Source organism: Corvus kubaryi, unplaced genomic scaffold, assembly GCF_017639235.1.
Source record: "Corvus kubaryi isolate FWS band 111438036 unplaced genomic scaffold, C.kubaryi_AGA036_p1.0 37284, whole genome shotgun sequence".
In the NCBI taxonomy this organism is placed as follows: Eukaryota; Metazoa; Chordata; class Aves; order Passeriformes; family Corvidae; genus Corvus; species Corvus kubaryi.
The window spans coordinates 6,193,527-6,211,543 of record NW_024581088.1 but is presented as its reverse complement, the minus strand read 5'-3'; the positions used below and the strand labels follow the sequence as shown (position 1 = coordinate 6,211,543).

General features: G+C 46.5%; 1 protein-coding gene across 3 annotated transcripts in view; it reads left to right on the top strand.

Annotated features, from left to right (window-relative positions):
- Nucleotides 1-17,352, top strand: part of SLC43A2 (solute carrier family 43 member 2) — a 31,968-nt gene extending 14,616 nt beyond the window's left edge. For all 3 annotated transcript variants that reach the window (XM_042026161.1, XM_042026160.1, XM_042026162.1), the window contains 9 exons: nt 2,169-2,261; nt 2,918-3,051; nt 3,448-3,650; nt 4,344-4,487; nt 7,947-8,085; nt 8,524-8,656; nt 9,514-9,587; nt 11,267-11,390; nt 12,226-17,352. In XM_042026161.1, the coding sequence (XP_041882095.1) occupies nt 2,169-2,261; nt 2,918-3,051; nt 3,448-3,650; nt 4,344-4,487; nt 7,947-8,085; nt 8,524-8,656; nt 9,514-9,587; nt 11,267-11,390; nt 12,226-12,387 (1,206 nt within the window). In that variant the 3' untranslated portion in view covers nt 12,388-17,352. The remainder of the gene's footprint in view (nt 1-2,168; nt 2,262-2,917; nt 3,052-3,447; nt 3,651-4,343; nt 4,488-7,946; nt 8,086-8,523; nt 8,657-9,513; nt 9,588-11,266; nt 11,391-12,225) is intronic.
- The last annotated feature ends 665 nt before the right edge of the window (nt 17,353-18,017 follow it).

The following is an 18,017-nucleotide window of genomic DNA, read 5'->3' as shown; positions in this document are numbered from 1 at the left end:
TTCTGTGTCTCCAGTAGCCCTCAGAGCAGGAGGATCCACCTGGAAGTTGCTTCCCTGCTGTATGAAAAGGGCTTTTTGTGGACTCTGGATCTCTTGGGAAAACCAGCCCGAGCCAAGAAGCAGCTGTGTTTGTGCAGCTCTTGCCCTGCCCTGAGCTCCCCAGCAGGAGCAGCAGTTTTGTTGTAATTTCTGGACATTATTTTACGTTTGGGGTGTTTGGGATGAAGGAAATGCCCAACCTGGTGACAGTGACTAGCCTTTTTTGCAACCCTCAGCTATTCCACTCCGCAGATGCTGCTTTCTGGGAGTGTGTAAATTTAGGCCACTGCTTCCAAGAGGAGATTTTTCAGCGCCTGGTAACAGACCTTTGGATCCTTTTGCCATTTCCTGTCTGCAGCTCCCGAGAGCAGCCTGCTGGCAGCTCTCCCGCATGCGGGGATCGGCGATGGGTGTGGGGATGCTCCGCAGAGCAGCGCAGCCTCGTCTGCCTCCTCCTCCTCTGGGGTTCACGGGCAGCATCGGGCTCAGCACATCATTCCTGCTGCTCCCCAGCCCGGGGTTATCTGAGGACCTGGAGCCTGCACTGCATAGGAAGCTCTGCAGTGAGGCACAGGGATGATAAACAGCCAGATGGGTCCCGGAGTGCTCCTGCACAGGAATACTTGCCTTGTAAACACGCCGTGACACAAGCCAGATTTGCTTGCCTTATATGCTACTCTTGGGAAAGATGGATTTGTTTTTCAGCCCTGCAAGGGGAGTGTGATGGCAGCATTTGCTTGCTCAGGCTGATATTCTCTGAATCGTTTTGTTCAGCAGCCTCTTTGCACAGATGAAGGGCTGGTTGTGCTTTCAGTCCTAGAAGGCATCTGCAGTGTCCTGCTTTGAGGCCCTCTGAGGCTGACGTGGCAGTGATGCTCAAGTGAATTTGGGGAGTAAGTGACCCAAAAAAAAGGATATGGGAGGGAAATCTGCCAGCCTGCAGCAGAATCTCTGCCCATTGACCAGCTTCAGGAGGTATCAGCTGAGCTCTCCATAGCCTGACAGCTTCAAAGCTTCTCCCTGTAATTTCCAGTTTCCAGGCCAGCATTAGTGAGTGATGGGAACTTGTTCACTTCTGGTTGTTTAGGAAAACAGGGAGTTCCTCCCTTCCCAGGAGAGCAGGAAGGTCTCCCAGTTATTTCTGCCTGTCCCACTGTGCCTTTGGATCTTGAGTGGAAGCAGGGGCTGCTGAGCCATCCTGGGAGTGATTTTGCTGTTCAGGTGGCAGAAGTGGCTGCCATGAACTGCTGCTGGCTGTCCCTGCTGAGAGCTTTGCTTTCCCAACAGATCCTTGCAGAACCAGCCTGGTCTGCTCTCAGCAGAGCCAACACACCTGATGGGAGCCCAGGCAGTGAAGTGGGGTGGGTGGCAGCGATAGTAATGCCAGGTGTTGATTGCAGCAGGGCTCAGTAGCTGTGCTGAGCAACAAATCCTGGGATATCTGGTGTTTGTGATTCCCTCCCTGCACCTAGCTCTGGGATAGTGTGCTGAGGCATCTGAGCCATCCCAGTGATGCAGAAATGATCAGCAGAGAAAGTCTGCTGCCACAGAAGGAGCCATGGAGATGGCTAGAAATGGAAATGCAAACAGCAGCACTGTTTGTGCTTGCCTCTGTTCCTTCTTGTTATAACAGGAACTTTCTGGTCTGCTGCAAAAGATTTGGGTGCTGACCCAAGGTGCATAAACAAAGCTGGCAGTTCAAGGTGTTGCAGGGTGTGTTAAAGACTGCAGCTTGTGTCTAACGACCCTTGACTAAAAAGAGGGTGATAAATAGAGAATTTGGACACATGTTTGTGGGAGAGGAAAAGTGGTGGCTACAGGTTTGGGGTAAGGAACTCATAAAAACAAATGCTCCTGTACTAAAGGTGACCAATGCAAAATATGCTGTCAGTCTGGAAAGAAGTAGCGTCAGTAAGCACATAAATCTTGGGTTGTAGGCATTCCGTGTCTCTGGAGACACCAGTGCAATGTGCAGAGTAATATCTTGAAGAGCTAAGTCATGCCTGAGTAAAACTGGCTGCTTCACATTCCGGTATCCAGGAGAATTAATCCTAAATGCCAATATCTTCTCGAGAAAGCCTCATTCCCTTGGCAGCAACCTGCTTCAACTGATTTTTCTCTCTCCCCAGCTGCCCAACATGTTTGGTGACCTTCGTTCCACCTTCATTGCTCTGATGATTGGCTCCTATGCTTCCTCTGCTGTGACTTTTCCAGGAATCAAGGTGAGGCCCTGGGATCAAGGCTCGTGACTGGTGGTGTTGTGCTGGCATCTTGCCCCGTTTAGCAATAATGTGGCAAGAAAGAGGGACTGTTGGCTGAAGCACTTTTTTAGAGATGTGCATTTGCAAGATTCGGTTCCTGTCTGTATTAAAGACTTCCCAAGTGACTGCCTCAAGAATGTAGCAGATAGAAAATTTTAGAAATGCCAACTAGAAGTGAAAAACTAAAGATTGTTTTTTTAGAAAAGGTTGCTTTGTTAATCTCTAAGGAGTGTATATATAGATATTTTTTTATTTTTTAATACACATATATATGGATTATCTGTGTGATTGTCACCACAACCACAGTAGGGCTTTGAACATAATTTATTGCTGGCAAATAGGACTGAAGGGACAAGAGATGGTCACCTGGGCTGCCTGGCTGGATCACCCAGTTTTGATCCAGGGATGTTTCACTGCAGTCTCAGGTGTGCAGGGAAGTTCCTGCTGGTTTTCCAAGAAAGTCCTTGTCACAAGATTGGTTTTTGTTACCACTTGAGTTTAACCCATTTTAAGTGTATCCTGATGTTCTTTCCCAGTTCCTCTTGGACCTAATTCCAAGAATATTGGAGTGGCTTTCTGCTCCTGTAGCCAAAACAATATTTCTTTGTGATTTCCAGGTTATATATGACTTTGGGGTCTCCTTCATCCTTATTCTGCTTGTCTGGGCAAGCTGTGCAGGACTCGTTTTCCTCAACTGCTTCTTCAACTGGCCCCTGGAGCCTTTCCCAGGACCCGAAGACATGGACTACTCGTAAGTCTCCTCCAAGGCTAATCCCATTCCTAGGAAGAGCTGGCAAAAAGAATTTGGAGGAGTAGACAGGGAACCCCTTGCATGTTGTTTATTGCTGCCACCGCTTAGGTTGAGGATTTCTGCCTGCCACTAGCATGTGAATACCTGTGGAAAGTGGGACTTTCCAAACTGAGGGAGTTAGCAAGGAAAACTGATCTATTCCTGGTCATAAGGATTTTTATATTGATTTGTGCCAAGTTGGCCCAGGGAAGGCATCTCAGTGAGCTCTGGATTGAAACCATTTAATGGAAACCAATTCCTTACATCCACAAACAGCCTTCCTGACTCCTCAGCAGTGTTACTGCCTCTGATTCCTCACCCTGTGTTGCAGCTCTCATGCTCTTTGCAACCCAACAGGGTGAAAATAAAGTTCAGCTGGCTGGGATTTGACCACAAAATCACTGGGAAGCAGTTCTACAAGCAAGTGACGACTGTGGGGCGCCGTCTCAGTGTGGGGAGCTCCATGAAGGGCCCCAAGGAGCCGGCAGCTTTGCAGGAGAACAACAAGCTCTGTCTGTCTACAGTGGACCTGGAAGTGAAGTGCCAGCCTGACAGTGCAGGTGTGGTTCTGTGGGTGCCCCAGGGGTGCTTGTGCTGGCACAGGCCTGTTGGCCTCCCTGCTCTGCTCCAGAGCTGTTTGTGAGGGAGCAATACATGCTCCAGGTGTTGCCAGGGCCTCGTGCCATCCACCAGGACTGGAATACAAGTTGAGTTATAGAAGGAATCCTGTCCTTGGATCCTTGCCTGAATACAAGCAGTGTAGCCAGAGGTGGGGACAGCACATGGGAGCTGGTGTGGCTTGCAGGGGGACTGGAGAGGTGGTCACTGCTGGCTCTTAGGTTGACTGTTGCCATCATGGCAAAGCCTTCTTTACTCAGGGGCATCACAGAATGGTTTGACTTGGAAGGGACCTTAAAGATCATTTCATTCCACCCCCTTCCACCAGAACAGGTTGCTCAAAGCCCCATCCAACCTGGCCTTGATGGTGAAAGCCAATGGTTTGAGGCTTCTTTTTGTCCTAATCCACCAAATTGGGCAAATCTTCCTTCCTGCTTCCTTGCCCCAGTTACTGGTAGCCAAACTCCAAGCATCTGCAGCTGTTGATCATGGGAGTTTGTAAGGCACCAGGTGAACCCCTTGGAGATGCCACTGGCACTTCTAGGCAGGAGAGGACCTACTAGGCCAGAGGTGGAATTGTAAATGTTTACTAAGGTGTACTACCTTCTTCAGAAACTCTGTTATTCCTTCTGCAGCTACTCCCTCCTTCATGAGGAGTGTCTTCAGTCCCATCCTGTTGCTCAGCCTTATCACCATGTGTGTCACTCAGCTGAGGCTCATCTTCTACATGGGAGCCATGAACACCATCCTGGAGTTTCTGTCTGGAGACGAAAGTCAAGGTAGGGGAACCTCTGAAGACCTTCACCTGCTTCCCTGGGGTTGGGAGCTGACCCTGACTTGGTTACTGAAGGCTGAGCACCTGATTACTCATCAGGTTAGGTCAATCCGTGGTGTCCAAGTGCACTGACAGCTGGTGGGAGGGTCCAGGGAAGAGCTGGAGCCAGCCCAGCACAGAGGAGCTGCGAGGCAGGCGCTTGAATGTCAAACTAATTTTAGCCCGGTGTGTACCATGCTACCCCATGCTATTTCCTCACACAGGTTGTTGCAAGCACCTCTCAGGGTGGACTGTGATAATTCTTATTTTAACTGGAAAATGTATTTCATCGGGTATTTGCTTAACTTATCCTAAGCAAGCAGAGAACGCAGAGCATCTGACTCTCATGAGTAATGGTTGGACTCGGTGCCTCAGCCCAGCACCCGGGGGTGGGAGAAATGAAGTCAGAGCTGGTTTTTTGTGCAGCTTGGTGGGTGCTGGGGAGGCTCAAGGGTGCTCCCTGCGCTGGACTCTCTGCATTTATAGTTCTGGTGAAGTTCATGGAGCAAACAGGAAAGAGTAGATTAGTTTACTGTTGAAAATACCCAGGATTGCAAAACAGGACTTAGCCTTTTCTTGTTTTGTTTTTGTCCTTTGTAGTAAGATCCAGTTTGAACTTGTTAAATCTGGATTGCATGAAGCTGATAAATCAAGAGGCACTCCTCTGAAAACAGGAGTGAGCTCTGGGGGAGGGAAGGAGACGCAGGAAACTCCAAGTGCCCTGGCATTCCCTGAATTGCTTTGTTTCTTGAGCCTCTGACAGCCTGCAGCATTCAGCTCTTTATCTCCTGGCTCAGGAGCCAGCTTAGACATTAAACAGCAAAACAGCACAAACTTCACATTGCCTACCTTTCCCAACACTGCTTCCTTTTCTGCTTACCTTGTAACTCTGACACTGCTTTTTAAAAAATTAATATTATGTATTTTTACCCTGGCTTGCTATTCTCATTTAATTTTCGTTTCTTTCCTTCTCCTCCGCTCCTTGGAATTTCAGAATTAATATTAACTCTATATTAACTACTATTAACTATATAAGCTGCCAATTCTACTTTTAAGCTCCTTGCTTAAAACAGAGATTGTGTCCCTTGAGTATATTGCAAGTTTTCTGTGCCGCCTTTAAGATTTCTTCCTATTTTTTCCCTTCCTCCCCCTGAATGTAGCCTGGGCTCATTGCAGTGCAGTCTCTGTCTTAGTGTTTCCATGGCATCAGCAAAACAGTGGTATTGTCTGGTCTCGGCAGTGTCAGGCTGTGCTGCAAGAGCAGTTCCAAGGCACGTGCAGCTCTCTAGAAATGTAATCTGTGTGTGCATCAGGAGAGGATGGGATGCTGCTCCCCTGCATTCCTTGTTCTTCTGCATTTATTCACTTGGGTGGGATTTGCTCAGAGAGCTCCCTCCACCTCCAGCTGCCCTCGGGAGCACTGAGCGAGGGAAGAGGAGAGTTGAGTCAAACCCTGCAAGTGTTGTGGTAAAAGGAAAGTTAAATATTCCTGGGAGCAGAACAGGAGAGAAGGGTGTGGGGAAAATCACGCAGATAAGTAGTGAGGTATTTAATTGCAGTCTCCTTGAAAGTTCTTTCTGTGCACATTATGGTGACTTAGACCTGTCATGAAACCAAAAGGTGGAGAGAGTAGTCAGCCTGTGGCTGCCTATCTGCTGAAACCCCCCAAAAGATGAGGAAGAAGCTTAAGGGTTCATTCTGTAAATGAGTGTGTAATGGTGTTGTAGGAAAGCAGGGGAAAATAGATCTGTAATGCCTAGAACCTGAAATTTGTCTGCATCTCTCATAAATTGTCACCTTGCTTTCAAATGTGGTGATACTGGGAGAGCTTGGGGAGAATCTGGGCTGGAAAACTCAGCTGTGTGAGGTGCTTGCTCCGGGTAGTTTTGAGGGAAAAGCATCTAGGACAGTGAATGTAAAGGCTCGTGCCTGTGCGTGCTTCCTTTGCTAGGTATTCTTGCTTTTTCTTCTCAGGAAAGAATGTTTTTTAAGATGATGGATAAGCTGAGGGGGCCCTGTTTTGTAGCAGCAGCTACTGTCTTCCCTCTTCTTTTCTTGCTGACCCCATAAATTTCATTCCCTCATTCAAGCTGACCTCTGCCCTTGCTGTTTAGAGCCCAAGATTAAGTGTTCAGGGTAACATAAAGAGGCAAAACATGACAGCGTGGCTTGCTTCTTACCCTGTATTAAATAACCAGACAAGAGTAAATCAGCTGCTGCAGTGCTCATGGACAGAGGGTGATGCCACCTGTTTCTCTTGACTGCAGCAGTTGCTATAATGAGAGGCGATGTGGATCACTTCAGGGCATGCCTTTGTGGGAGGAATGGGGGCACAAATGTGAGTTTGGAGGTTGGAGCTGGAAGTTCCTCTCAGCTCCTTTGCCAGCAGCTGGAGCCAGGAAAAGATCATCAGGTGCCATGCTTGGGCACAGCAGGGCAGCCCTGCTGGAGTTTGCTACAACTGTAATAGGAGAGGAAGGCTTGTTGGAAACGTTCTCTCCGTTACCAAGTGGATTTTGGTGGAAATCCTGGCTGTACCGCTTTGGCTAGACTTAAAAACGCATCGGGAGGGACAAATTAAAATTGGAGCTGCTTTGCTTACAGGGCTGTAACTTGTGCTCTGTGCTGAGATGGGCAGTTTCAGAACTACATCCTTATTTCAGAGCTGTGGCACACCATGACTCACCAGACCTTCTGTGTGGTGCCTCAATCCTCACATGGGCTGCCGAGAGGAAGTGGAAAAAAGCCTTGCAGGGTTGGGGAACTGCTCAGTAACAGGAGGGGACAATTTCTTCTGAGTCTGCTGGCATCAGCTTTCCCTTAGCAAGCCATGGAGACGCTTCTCTCATCATTAACACGAAATTTTCATCACTTTGAGCTTTTTAACGATTGCTCACAAATGCTGTGGTTTTTTGATGTTAATCTCCCTTCCCCCTGCTTCCAAACTTGCCCATTCAGCACAAACTGGGTTAGTCTTCACCTTCCCAGCCTGATTGTCCTCACTGGAGCATCCCAGCTGGAGAAGCAGTAGCTGCAGCTCCCAGCAAGGCAGGAGAGGAGATGACTAAAGCAGGCCGGGCTGTGCTGCACATGAAGCTTATAAAAACTTGTCCTGCCCAGAATAAACCTCACTGGCACTAAGCAGGTGCTGTGTCCCCATTTTTTGGAGCCCTGCCTGCTGCTGCCCAGAGAATTCCAGTGCAAGATCAGAATGGCTGAAGGAAGTGTGCCCACTATGTCCACTCTGATGGCTGGAAGGCTGAAGGATGGAGTGGGGCTTTGATGTCCCAGCTCCTACATCCATCAGTATATTTGCTCTGGACTTTTAATGAGGTGATCATTAGGGAAGAACAGCGTTTTTTGTTGTCTTTTTTCCTGTCGCTTGAACTGACAACTCTTTTTAATTCTTTTTTTTTTCCTGCAGTGGCTCTCTACACTTCCATTTTTGGGGTCCTGCAGCTGCTGTGCCTGCTGACAGCGCCTGTGATCGGGTGCATCATGGACTGGAGAATGAAAGAGTGTGATGATGGCTCAGAAGAGAATGAGGAGAGCAACGCTGAGCAGTGCGTAGTGTGTGCCACACGGGACATGCAGCCACCTAGCAGGCCCCCTCTGCTCTGCCTTATGTGTTGTGGGATCAAAGACTGGAAAGAATATTGGCTCTTCAGTATAGAAAAGAAAGCCTGAAGGAAGACTTGATAATTGCAGAGGAAAGGAGCAGACTATCTTCCATGTTCACTAAGATCAGTCAAGAAGAGCAAATTTAAGTGGTAGCAGGAGAGGCTCAGACTTCCCTCCTAGCCCAAGAGTAAGAGTAACAGCACTGAAATAATTACCCAGATGTTCCTCACCTTCCACTGATGGAGATCCCAGCACATCCACAGGCAGACCTATATCCAAACTGGTGTAGATAGAGTTGATGTGATGTGTGGAGAATCTTGCTGTGAATTCCAGCAGCTGCTGGAAGCGTGTTTGTAACACAGGTTTTCCTGTCCTTTCAGAGGTGACAAGAAAAAGAAAAAGCGTGACCGTCAGATCCAGAAAATCACCAACGCCACCAATGCCTTTGTATTCACGAACTTACTGCTGGTTGGATTTGGAATCACCTGTCTTATTCCTAATCTACCATTGCAGGTGAGTAGGTGAAATGGGTGGGGGTGCTGGCAGAATGACAGGACAGTGCCAGGAGAACCTGCTGGTGGTGGCAGGAGGGCTGGGACTGGCACTGCTGGGAAACTTCCATCCTGCTTTGGAAGCCTCACTTTTAGAACTGAAACAAATAACACTGTGCAGTTTCAATTCCTTGGGAGAACATGACCAAGCAGCTATAGTTCAAATGCCAGTTGATACAGAATTTATTTGCACTTCGAAGTTTCTGCAGCTGGGCTGTGTGACAACAAGTTCTTGCCCACCAAAATCCTCTCAGCAGTGCCTGTATGTTTAAAACTGGGCTTGATTTAAGCTGCTGAAGGTTGAAAAAACTTGCTGCAAGAAGCATAACATGGTGATGTGTACAGCAGGTTATTCCTGTGTCAAATGCTATGCCCAGTGATATCTGTGGGATTATAAACCTGTTAAAATATTTATTCTGTGCCACCACTTGTTTTTGGCAGAGGAGTTTAGTGATTTTATGCTCTACTTAAGCACGCCTTGATGATGTAGGCAAACAGCTGCAGTTTGCTCGTACTTGCGTGTTGTCCGCAATAACTTGTGGAAAATTAACTAAATTGGTGGCTGTGGAAAAGCACGGTGATCCTGGCCTCAGGTTGCTGGGGACACGTCCTTGCAGCAGTGCCACTTACCAATGACAGAGCTCTTGTGTGTGTGCAAAGTAAGGAAAAGCAGTGCCTGGAGACAAGTACAAATTTCTTCCCTTGTGCTTTCCCAATCCTACCTAGAAAGAACAGCTTTTAGGAATGGTGGTGTGTTGGGGTCTGGCACTGCCCTGGGTGGGTGTCTAGGATGTGACATTTTTCTGCTTCTCTTTTCAGATTCTGTCCTTCATTTTGCACACAATTGTGAGAGGATTCATCCACTCAGCTGTGGGAGGCCTCTATGCAGCTGTGTAAGTGTCTGGTTACCTATAAAATGTGGCTGGCCAGATAAACTGGTTTGGGATTGGTAGGCTCTCCTGGGGAGATGGAGATCAGGAATGAGGTCTTCATGGTCAGAGGGGGAAAATGATGCAACTTGTTTCCTCAGTCACCTCTAGACATGACAATAGCTGGACTGAAATCCCAGCTGGTGCTTTCCTTGTTTAGCAACAGAGACAAGCACAGCTATGTGTGGGCCTCATGTGAGACTAAACTATTGACACTAAGGTTACATAGTAAAAACTCAAGGCTTTTTTTGTCTTGTAATGAGCAGATATGTGCATGTGCCCAGGTAAAACATTAATGTGACTGAAAACATTGCTGCTGCTCTCCTCTGAAGTTGACATTGGTAAAACATTGCTCAAGATACCATTAGTGATGCCTCCTCCCTTTCCCAGGACAGATCATCCATCCTGTTTCCAACTTGGCAAATTATCAATAGCTGAATCAAAATACTCTCTTCCTCATTAAGCAATGTTTTTGGCTTTGAAGACACATCTGTCCCTCGGTCCTGAGAGGCTGGACAGAGGAACAAAGAGGGGCTATTCTCTTTCAGGGAATCAGAGATTTGTTGAGGTGGGAAGGGACCTCTCGAAACCAAGGTCAGCTAGAGCAGGTTGTCCAGGAGTGCAACTGATTGTGTTTTGAGTATCTCCATGGATGGAGACTCCACAGACTCCTTCTGTCAAAGGTTTAGATTGTAGTGTCTGGGGAATCCAGACTAGAAAACACATCTAAGACTCTGCTTCAGAAATGCATAAACTTTTGGTTCTCTGGCAGCCAGAAGCAAAATATTTTTGTCTTGGGCAAGGTAAATAAATGTATGTTGCAGTGTATATCCCCTTACTTGTAAACTAATCCTGTTTGACCATTGCAACTCTCTGGAACTTCCTGGAGTTTAGGTATCTTTTTGCTTTGAATGCAACTGCTTTGAATATTTGAAGGTTTTGATTTGCTTCTTTCTCTCCAAGTTCAGTTTAACCTGACCCTTTTAAAACACTGCTCAGTCATGGAAAGAGAAAGATGTTAGATGATTCCTGAAATTTATTTTTCCATTAATATTATCTGATACCCAGCACTTGCCAGTCAACAGTGTTGTTTAGTTTGACATAGGATCAAACTTGTCCTCTAAAAAGGAAAACACTAACCTGTTGTGCAGGTTTCACTGACTTCCAAAGGGAGCAAATTGTTATGACCAGATGAAAATGATTGCTCAGCCACAAGTCATCTGGATAAAGAGGCCCTGCTTTTAACTTGTAAATATCAACACTGTGCTCCCTGTGCAATAGGAGCAGGAGTTGTATAAACACTTCCACCTGCCCACAGTAGAGCTGCAAAACAAAACAAGTGCTGGATCTGATATTACTAAAGTTTGAGAGCTCAGGATGAGAATATTCTGGAGAAGAAGGCTCCAGCCGTGGCACCAGTGCCACTCTGCTCTCAAGAGCTCCATGCACACCACAGGGTATAGGTAAATACCCTATAAAAAGGGGCAGTCACACAGTGCTGGAGGGAGTTCTGCACATTATGCATGTCTTGGGACTGTGCTCTCACGTTGGTCTCTGTTACTGGACTGGGAATGTAATCTGACCTGGGTGATGTGAACAGTCAAGGTGACACATAATAATGCTGTTGCTTTCTTTGTTGACAGATACCCCTCGACTCAGTTTGGCAGCTTGACAGGGCTGCAGTCGTTGATCAGTGCCCTCTTTGCCCTTCTGCAGCAGCCTCTCTTCATGGCACTGACAGGACCTTTGAAAGGAGACCCCCTCTGGGCAAGTTCTTCTCAGTTTTAATGTGGAAGCTTTGTGGTTAAGATGATTTTTGGCTTGTTTCTTGGGCAGAAAAAAAGGACTCCTCTGCATGAACCAAGGTTAAAAACAGCTGTAATTTTACATGTCCCTGTTTGCTGTTACCTTGGTGCTGTCCTGGAAACCTTTCCCTTTGTGAGTAATGACTCCCTGGGCAGGAAAGCCAGTAACCCTTATGGTGTATGGAAAGGGAGGAAGGAAATGGTTTCCACTAACAGTTTGTGGTGAGTCAGAATCTGACAGGTTAAAATGGGTGAGTGTGAGCAGACCTCAAAATTCAGGACAAATACTCTGGCACTTGAGACCTATGAGCTCCAATTACCAGTAAATTTTGGATTGCTGATGCTAATGTCCAAAAAGCCAAATGGCTGTTGAGGGCAGGGCTAATGTGGTGTCTTGCTGAGAGTCCGAGCAGCTCAGTAAAATCATGACATGGGTGGTCTTGGGAAGAATTCTGATCTCTAGGCTACACTGCCCACGCCTGTTGCTCTTCAGTCAGCAAACTTGGTGTGAAAGACCTGCAGCTCAAACAGCCCTGCCTGTTCTGTGAAACAAGACTCCTGCAGCCATAATCCAGAGTGAAAAACTCTTGCAGCTTTTAGCTTGTATACACGAGGTGCTCTGGGCACGGGAGCATAAATATAAAAACGGTGGAAGATGTTGCCAGCACATGGAGCAGGGCGTCTCCTGGTTTGCCCACAGCTGGGTGACGTGGGCTGGGCTCTGACACCGCTGCATGCGTGACTGGGTTGTTGTCTCCTCCTAACCAGCCTAATTGTGGTTTGCTTTTCTCCTGCAGCTCAATGTTGGCTTGCTTGGCATGAGCCTCCTGGGTTTCTGCCTCCCAATCTACCTGGTCTGCTACAGGCGCAGGCTAGAGAGAGAAAAAAAGCAGAAGATGGAAGATGCCAAACTTTTCTTCAAAATCAATGGCACTCCCACTGAGGAAGCCTTTGTTTAAACTGGTGCTTCATGTACAACCTCCCCTGTACAGGTTCCTACCACATCCGTGGGTTCTACCTGTGGTGTAAGCCAGGACTTTTTTCCCCTGGCTCTGCTGGTCTTTGCTCATCACTGGAGCGAGGGCTGGACATCATGACTGATATGCCTCAGATATATGGCAGGAGGAGACTTCCCACTCCTTACTCCAAAACACAGGACACTTTTCCTTTTTATAAAGGCCATACAGATATTGTGTCTTAAATTATCCCCTGATCACACTCTCCAGCAGCAGAGAGTTTGCATAGGAAACTGGGGAGAGAAGGAATAGAGGGATGGGGGAAGAGGGAAGACAGACCATAATTTGAGTTTGCAAATGTAACACACTGAAGTCTGTTTTCTCCCCCTCTTCCCCCAACCTTGGCTGACACAGTCTCGGATGCAAGCTGCACTCTCCTCCCTCCCCAAGGCTTCATAATGGTCTTTCTGCTTGATGTGTAGCTGGACCCAGTGGTTTTACTGTGTCTCCAGACATATCCCTGTTTCTGAGGCAGGGAAGAGGTTTTTATTCCCATGTGTATGAGCACAGCTTCAGTGTGTATTGCTAAATGTTGGCTGCTAGCACTGACAGCTCCCAAACCTTTTATTACTGCAAATGACACAGACTGTGAGCAATGGATCTGCCTTCCACACTGAAATGATGAAGAGCCTATAGTGGACTGCTGGTCCTAGACCAAGCCTTCGGAGGCCTGGAATTCCTCTTCTTCCCAGTTCACAAAACCACCTGTATATGTTTTAAACTATCTGCAGTCCTGGAGCCTCTGAGATAAGAACTGGATCTTCTTTACCAATGAAGTGCTTTGAGACTTGTTGCCTTTTGCCTCTTCCCTCCGACATGACCCTGGGAGGGGAGCAGCAATGTGTATTCAGTGAAGTGGAGAAGCTTCTTGAAGCTGAGTTCTGGGGGTTCAGACACCTTGGTGTTCATGTGCTGTGAGCTGACCTGCTGGTGAAAAGAACCAAGAGTGCAGAACACTCCTTTGTGTCTGGTAACTGGATCCTGTGGACATATGTGGCAGGGTGATGTGGTGATGTCATTTTTAGCCATAAGCTTATTTACCTTGCTATGATAATGGTCACCTAACTGCTGAACACCAGGTTACTGTGACTGACCAAAATGCTGCCAGTTTGGCTGTTCTAGGAGCCTTCTACAATGTTGATGCTCTGTCTGGACAGAGCACATGGTGACTGATTGTATGGTGAAGCTGACTGTCAGAGCAATACATGTGGGTAAAGGTGCTCCAGGTCTGTTCACACCAGGGAGTGGAATACAAAGGGAATTTTTAACCTGCTTATTTTTATAGAGGTTTTCCTTGTCTAAAGCAGACTTTTCTGCCCTTAACCTTCTTGTTGAAGTCGGTAGCTCAGGCTCTGTAGCCCTGTGTTAAGCACTGAACCGAGTGGAGCTGCTGGAAGCAGGACTGTGCAGGGGTGAGGACGAGCATCCCTGGTGGGTGTGTGGCACCGACTGCACTGGGCTGAGCTGGTGGCTGCGGGAAGGTTGGGGCAGAAATAAAACAATTATGAAGACCCAGTGGTGGTGTTTTACTACACAGCCTGACAGGGGCTCAGACATTCACCTTGGCTATATCTGGTTGGAAAAGTACAAGCGTTGCTCACTGGCGATTAGAAACAACACCGTGCTGAGACCTTCCTGTGAGAAATTACCTGGAAGCTGGTTGTTAACTCCTTCGTTGGGGGTTTGAAGGAGACAGAACCTCAGCCCGGGCAGGGTTTCACCTTTCCTGAAAAGCGCCAGAGCCTCGGCAGCAGGGCCGTGAGCCCCGCGGGTCCCTGGCTGGTGGCGGTGCCAGCGCAGGCGGCCGGGGCCGCTCCGCGGGCCGGCAGCGCCATCTCGAGTCGCTGCTCCCGCAGGCGGGGCGATGCTGCTGCGAGCCGCGGTACCTTTTAGTCTAAAGTTACTCCTTTCGGAAGGACTTGCCACTTAAAGATTTTACACTTTTTTTTTTTTTTTTTTTTTTTTTTTTTAATGTGTTGCCTTTATTAAATGTGTTTGTTTCAAGACAGCTTTACTGCCTGCTGTCAACACTGTACTCTTCTGGAACTTTTTGTCTTTTGGTGATGATTTAGTGACCTTTCCATCTTTTCTTTGAGCAATAATTCAGATGGCAGAGTTTTGATTCATTTTCCTGGTTCCCTGTCTTGTCTCAAGTACATGTTCAGAGACCCACCAGCAGTGCTACAGCCTGCCTAGATTGCCAGAGGGCTTTCTGCAGATTTCTGCATTTTGTATTACAGTACTTCTAAATGGTTTTGAGAAGAGTCCTGTTCTTGCTCAGAGATATTTGTGACATGACAATGACAGCTATCAGGTGAGTGAGCCTCCATCCATAATCTCAGTGTCCTAAAACATAGTTGGAGGGTTGTTTCATGTGCTTTACTTCCAGCATTACTTCCACCTCAGTTTCAGAGTTGAATGTGATTGCTTCCACTCTTAAGTCACTTAAATGCCTGTTACAAATGTCTCAGCAAAATAGTGGAAGAGAGAGTGGCATATTTTAATGAAGTCTTAGTGGAGATGCTGCTGCCTTTTAATTTAGCTGCACATACTTCAAAGGACACACTTTTGTTTCTGCCATCTACCTCCCTGCTTCAGTTCCCAGTTCCTGCCCTTTATTAGGGCTATCTTCAAATCCAGTTTCATCTGATAAACTGGTGGATGTGTGTGCTTCTGTTCAGAAGCTGCTGGTCAGGTGTGAGGAGTAGAGTTCATGCCCTGGTGGGTACACAGGGAAGTTTTAGCTATTCAGGGTTGAACAGATAAATGAGATCATGTTCTCAGGCCATGAAAAGTCAAACTGTGGGATTCTTTGCAGAAGAATTTAGTGGGGAACAAAAGTATTAACTTTTTTTTAAAAGAGGCTGGTTAAACAATGCATCCACTAACTCAGGGAGATTTTAAGTTGCTGTAAATGAGAAAGTTATGCCAAGGAAAGATACTCGTCTGCATGTTCTGTCTTGTAAGAATTGGTCAAAGCTGGAGAAAACACACTGGGCTAAAGTGAAACACTGGTCTGATCTAATGGGGTGAAATTTATTCTGACACTTGTGAACCAAACTAATTTCAAGAGCACTCTAAGATTTATCTATCCAAAACCTGCATCTGCATTCACGATGTGCAAACACTACTGATTGTGGCATAACTGCTTTAGAGCTGCACCTCCTGCAGCAGTGGGGTCCTTGGAGGGCAATATTCTGCCTTCAGCTTCTTCTGAACATTGTCTTGCACAGTGCAGAAACACAGCTGGGGTGGTCCCATCACATGTGGTTGATCAGGGGCAGTTTGCCTCATCCTTTGATGCTTAGGGAAGTGGAATTGTGGGTTATATACATTTGGAGTGGAAAACAGCATTGCTGCTTCCCAGCCGAGTGATGCAGGACCAAGACAATTCCTGGTGCGCTCCCTGTGTGCATGAGCCACCTTGTGGGAAAAATAAATGGGCTACCAAAGACTGGAGAGTCACAGCAGTTTGCATCAATAATGCATTTATCTGTATAACTCAAATACAGGTCAATGTGTTTAACTGCTTTCATAATTCCTTAACGATTTGTAGGACTTGGGGATTTTTATGCCCTTCCTTACCCTCATCCATATGGGAAGTGCAAGGAGGGTGGCCATGGGAAAGACCTCCATGGAAGCAACCCCAGCTGAATGTAATGAAGCAGAAACCTGATCTGTGAGTACCTCAGAGTCAAAGGTTGCTGTGTAAAGTGATTTCACCTTCTGGAGACGCTGCTCCCAGGCTCTACAGCCTCTCACATGCATTTAATATGCATTTGTATTAAAAAAAAAAAAAAAAAATTCACACCGTGGGGAAGGGAGGGCGACAGCTTTTTGCTTTCACTAATCTGCCAGAACCTAAGCCCCGTTGACACAGCCTTTATAACGCTAATGCAATGACACTATATCAGAAGTAGCAGAGAAAATCTGTGCTGTTCTGCTTAATAGGACACTTAAACTATGGCAGTCACTGAGTAAAGCTATATATGGATCCTTGAGATGAAACTGGACACAGATGTCTGGAAAAAAAAAAGGGGCAAATCTTGCTGAGACACCAACTGCAATGCTGCTACAGCAACTGAAGTGTTCAACTCCCACAGCAAAGCCCATCCTCTTCATGCTCTGTCTACAAAGGAAAATTGCAGGATAATGAGATTTTAACTAAGCCCGTAAATCACTAAAATGTTTTCAAGTAGAAGATTTCCCTCTTGACAGGCTGATGAATTTGGAAAATATGCTACAAAATTTAAAGCAGATACTGTAGGGTAAAAGGAATGAAATCTTTACACATACTTGCTACTCTTTTTTTCCCCCTTTGAGTTTTTTTCTGCATCTGCAGAGCTTTTTGGTATTCCCTACACCCCAGTTTAGAAGTGCAAAGTGCTCATAATGGCAAATAGTATTACAGTAGGATTCCTGATGGGAACAGACTGGTTTGGGGTTTTTTTAATTAAAAAAAAAAAAAAAAGGTCACTTCTGAATTATAAGTCACAATGTTATCTTCTCTGGAATAGCTGAAACAATGGTGTGTTATGTAGCTGCAGTCTTACATGTTAATTATAAAGCCCACAGGTCCTTGTTTTCCTCCGTGTGCTGCCAGCCTGTCTGCGCAATCTGTTTTTCCCAGGTGTCCTGTGCTCCATGTTGTCATCCTGCTGCTGTTTGTCACTTCCTTGTGCCTGACCCTTTGTCACCTGCTTTTTATTCTGGAGACAACCCCCCCTTTTAGAAAACCCCCTCTTTAACCTGCCAGCATTACCTCTCCCACCTTTTCCTGTCCACAGAATTTTTTGTAGCGTTTGCCGAAGTCGAATTGTAAACTCCTTGGGGCAGGCCTGTGTCATCTTCTCTGTGTTTGTAAGGTGATGTGCAGTACTATTTCAAAATAAAGTGATAATAAGTTAATCATTAGTTTTCCTTCTGAGGGTGAACATAATGAAAGCATTGGTTGCTTCCTAATGAGATTATGGAGCCATGAATGCTTTACAGGGTGGCATCTGCCAAAGGGAAGGACCCAGGTTGAATATTTCCTTGACTGTCTCTTCTCTAGGTTAGGAGCTAATAAATAATGCAAATTAAACTTTTCTTCCCTAATTGAGTTTAATCTCTGAGAAAAAAACCGAAACCCTGTAGATGGCAGGTTGAGAACGAAATCAAGCTCAGCTATACAGCGTGAACTGCTATCAAAAAAATAGTGAAAAATAAACAATGTGGCCTTAGATGGGAGCACAGGTGTTACCAGCAAAGCTGCACATCTTGGTTATCCATGCCTTAGCTTGGTGAGGCTAAATCTGTGCTGGTTTACTTTTCCAATCCAATAATGACAATCATTGAAAATGCCGTAAATCATGACCTAGTGAAAGGGGAAGCCCATGACCTGAAGCCACTCACCCTGTCTGACTGTAGCACTGACTTATCCCCTGGCTATTTGTATTAATACTCTGATCATTTATCATTCCCCCTCCCCACCCTCCAAAAAGACGGGGGCCACAATGTTGACAAAAATACTGGAACACCTTCCCCGTTTGGGACAGGCTGAGAAATTTGGGGCTGTTCAGCCTGGAGAAAAG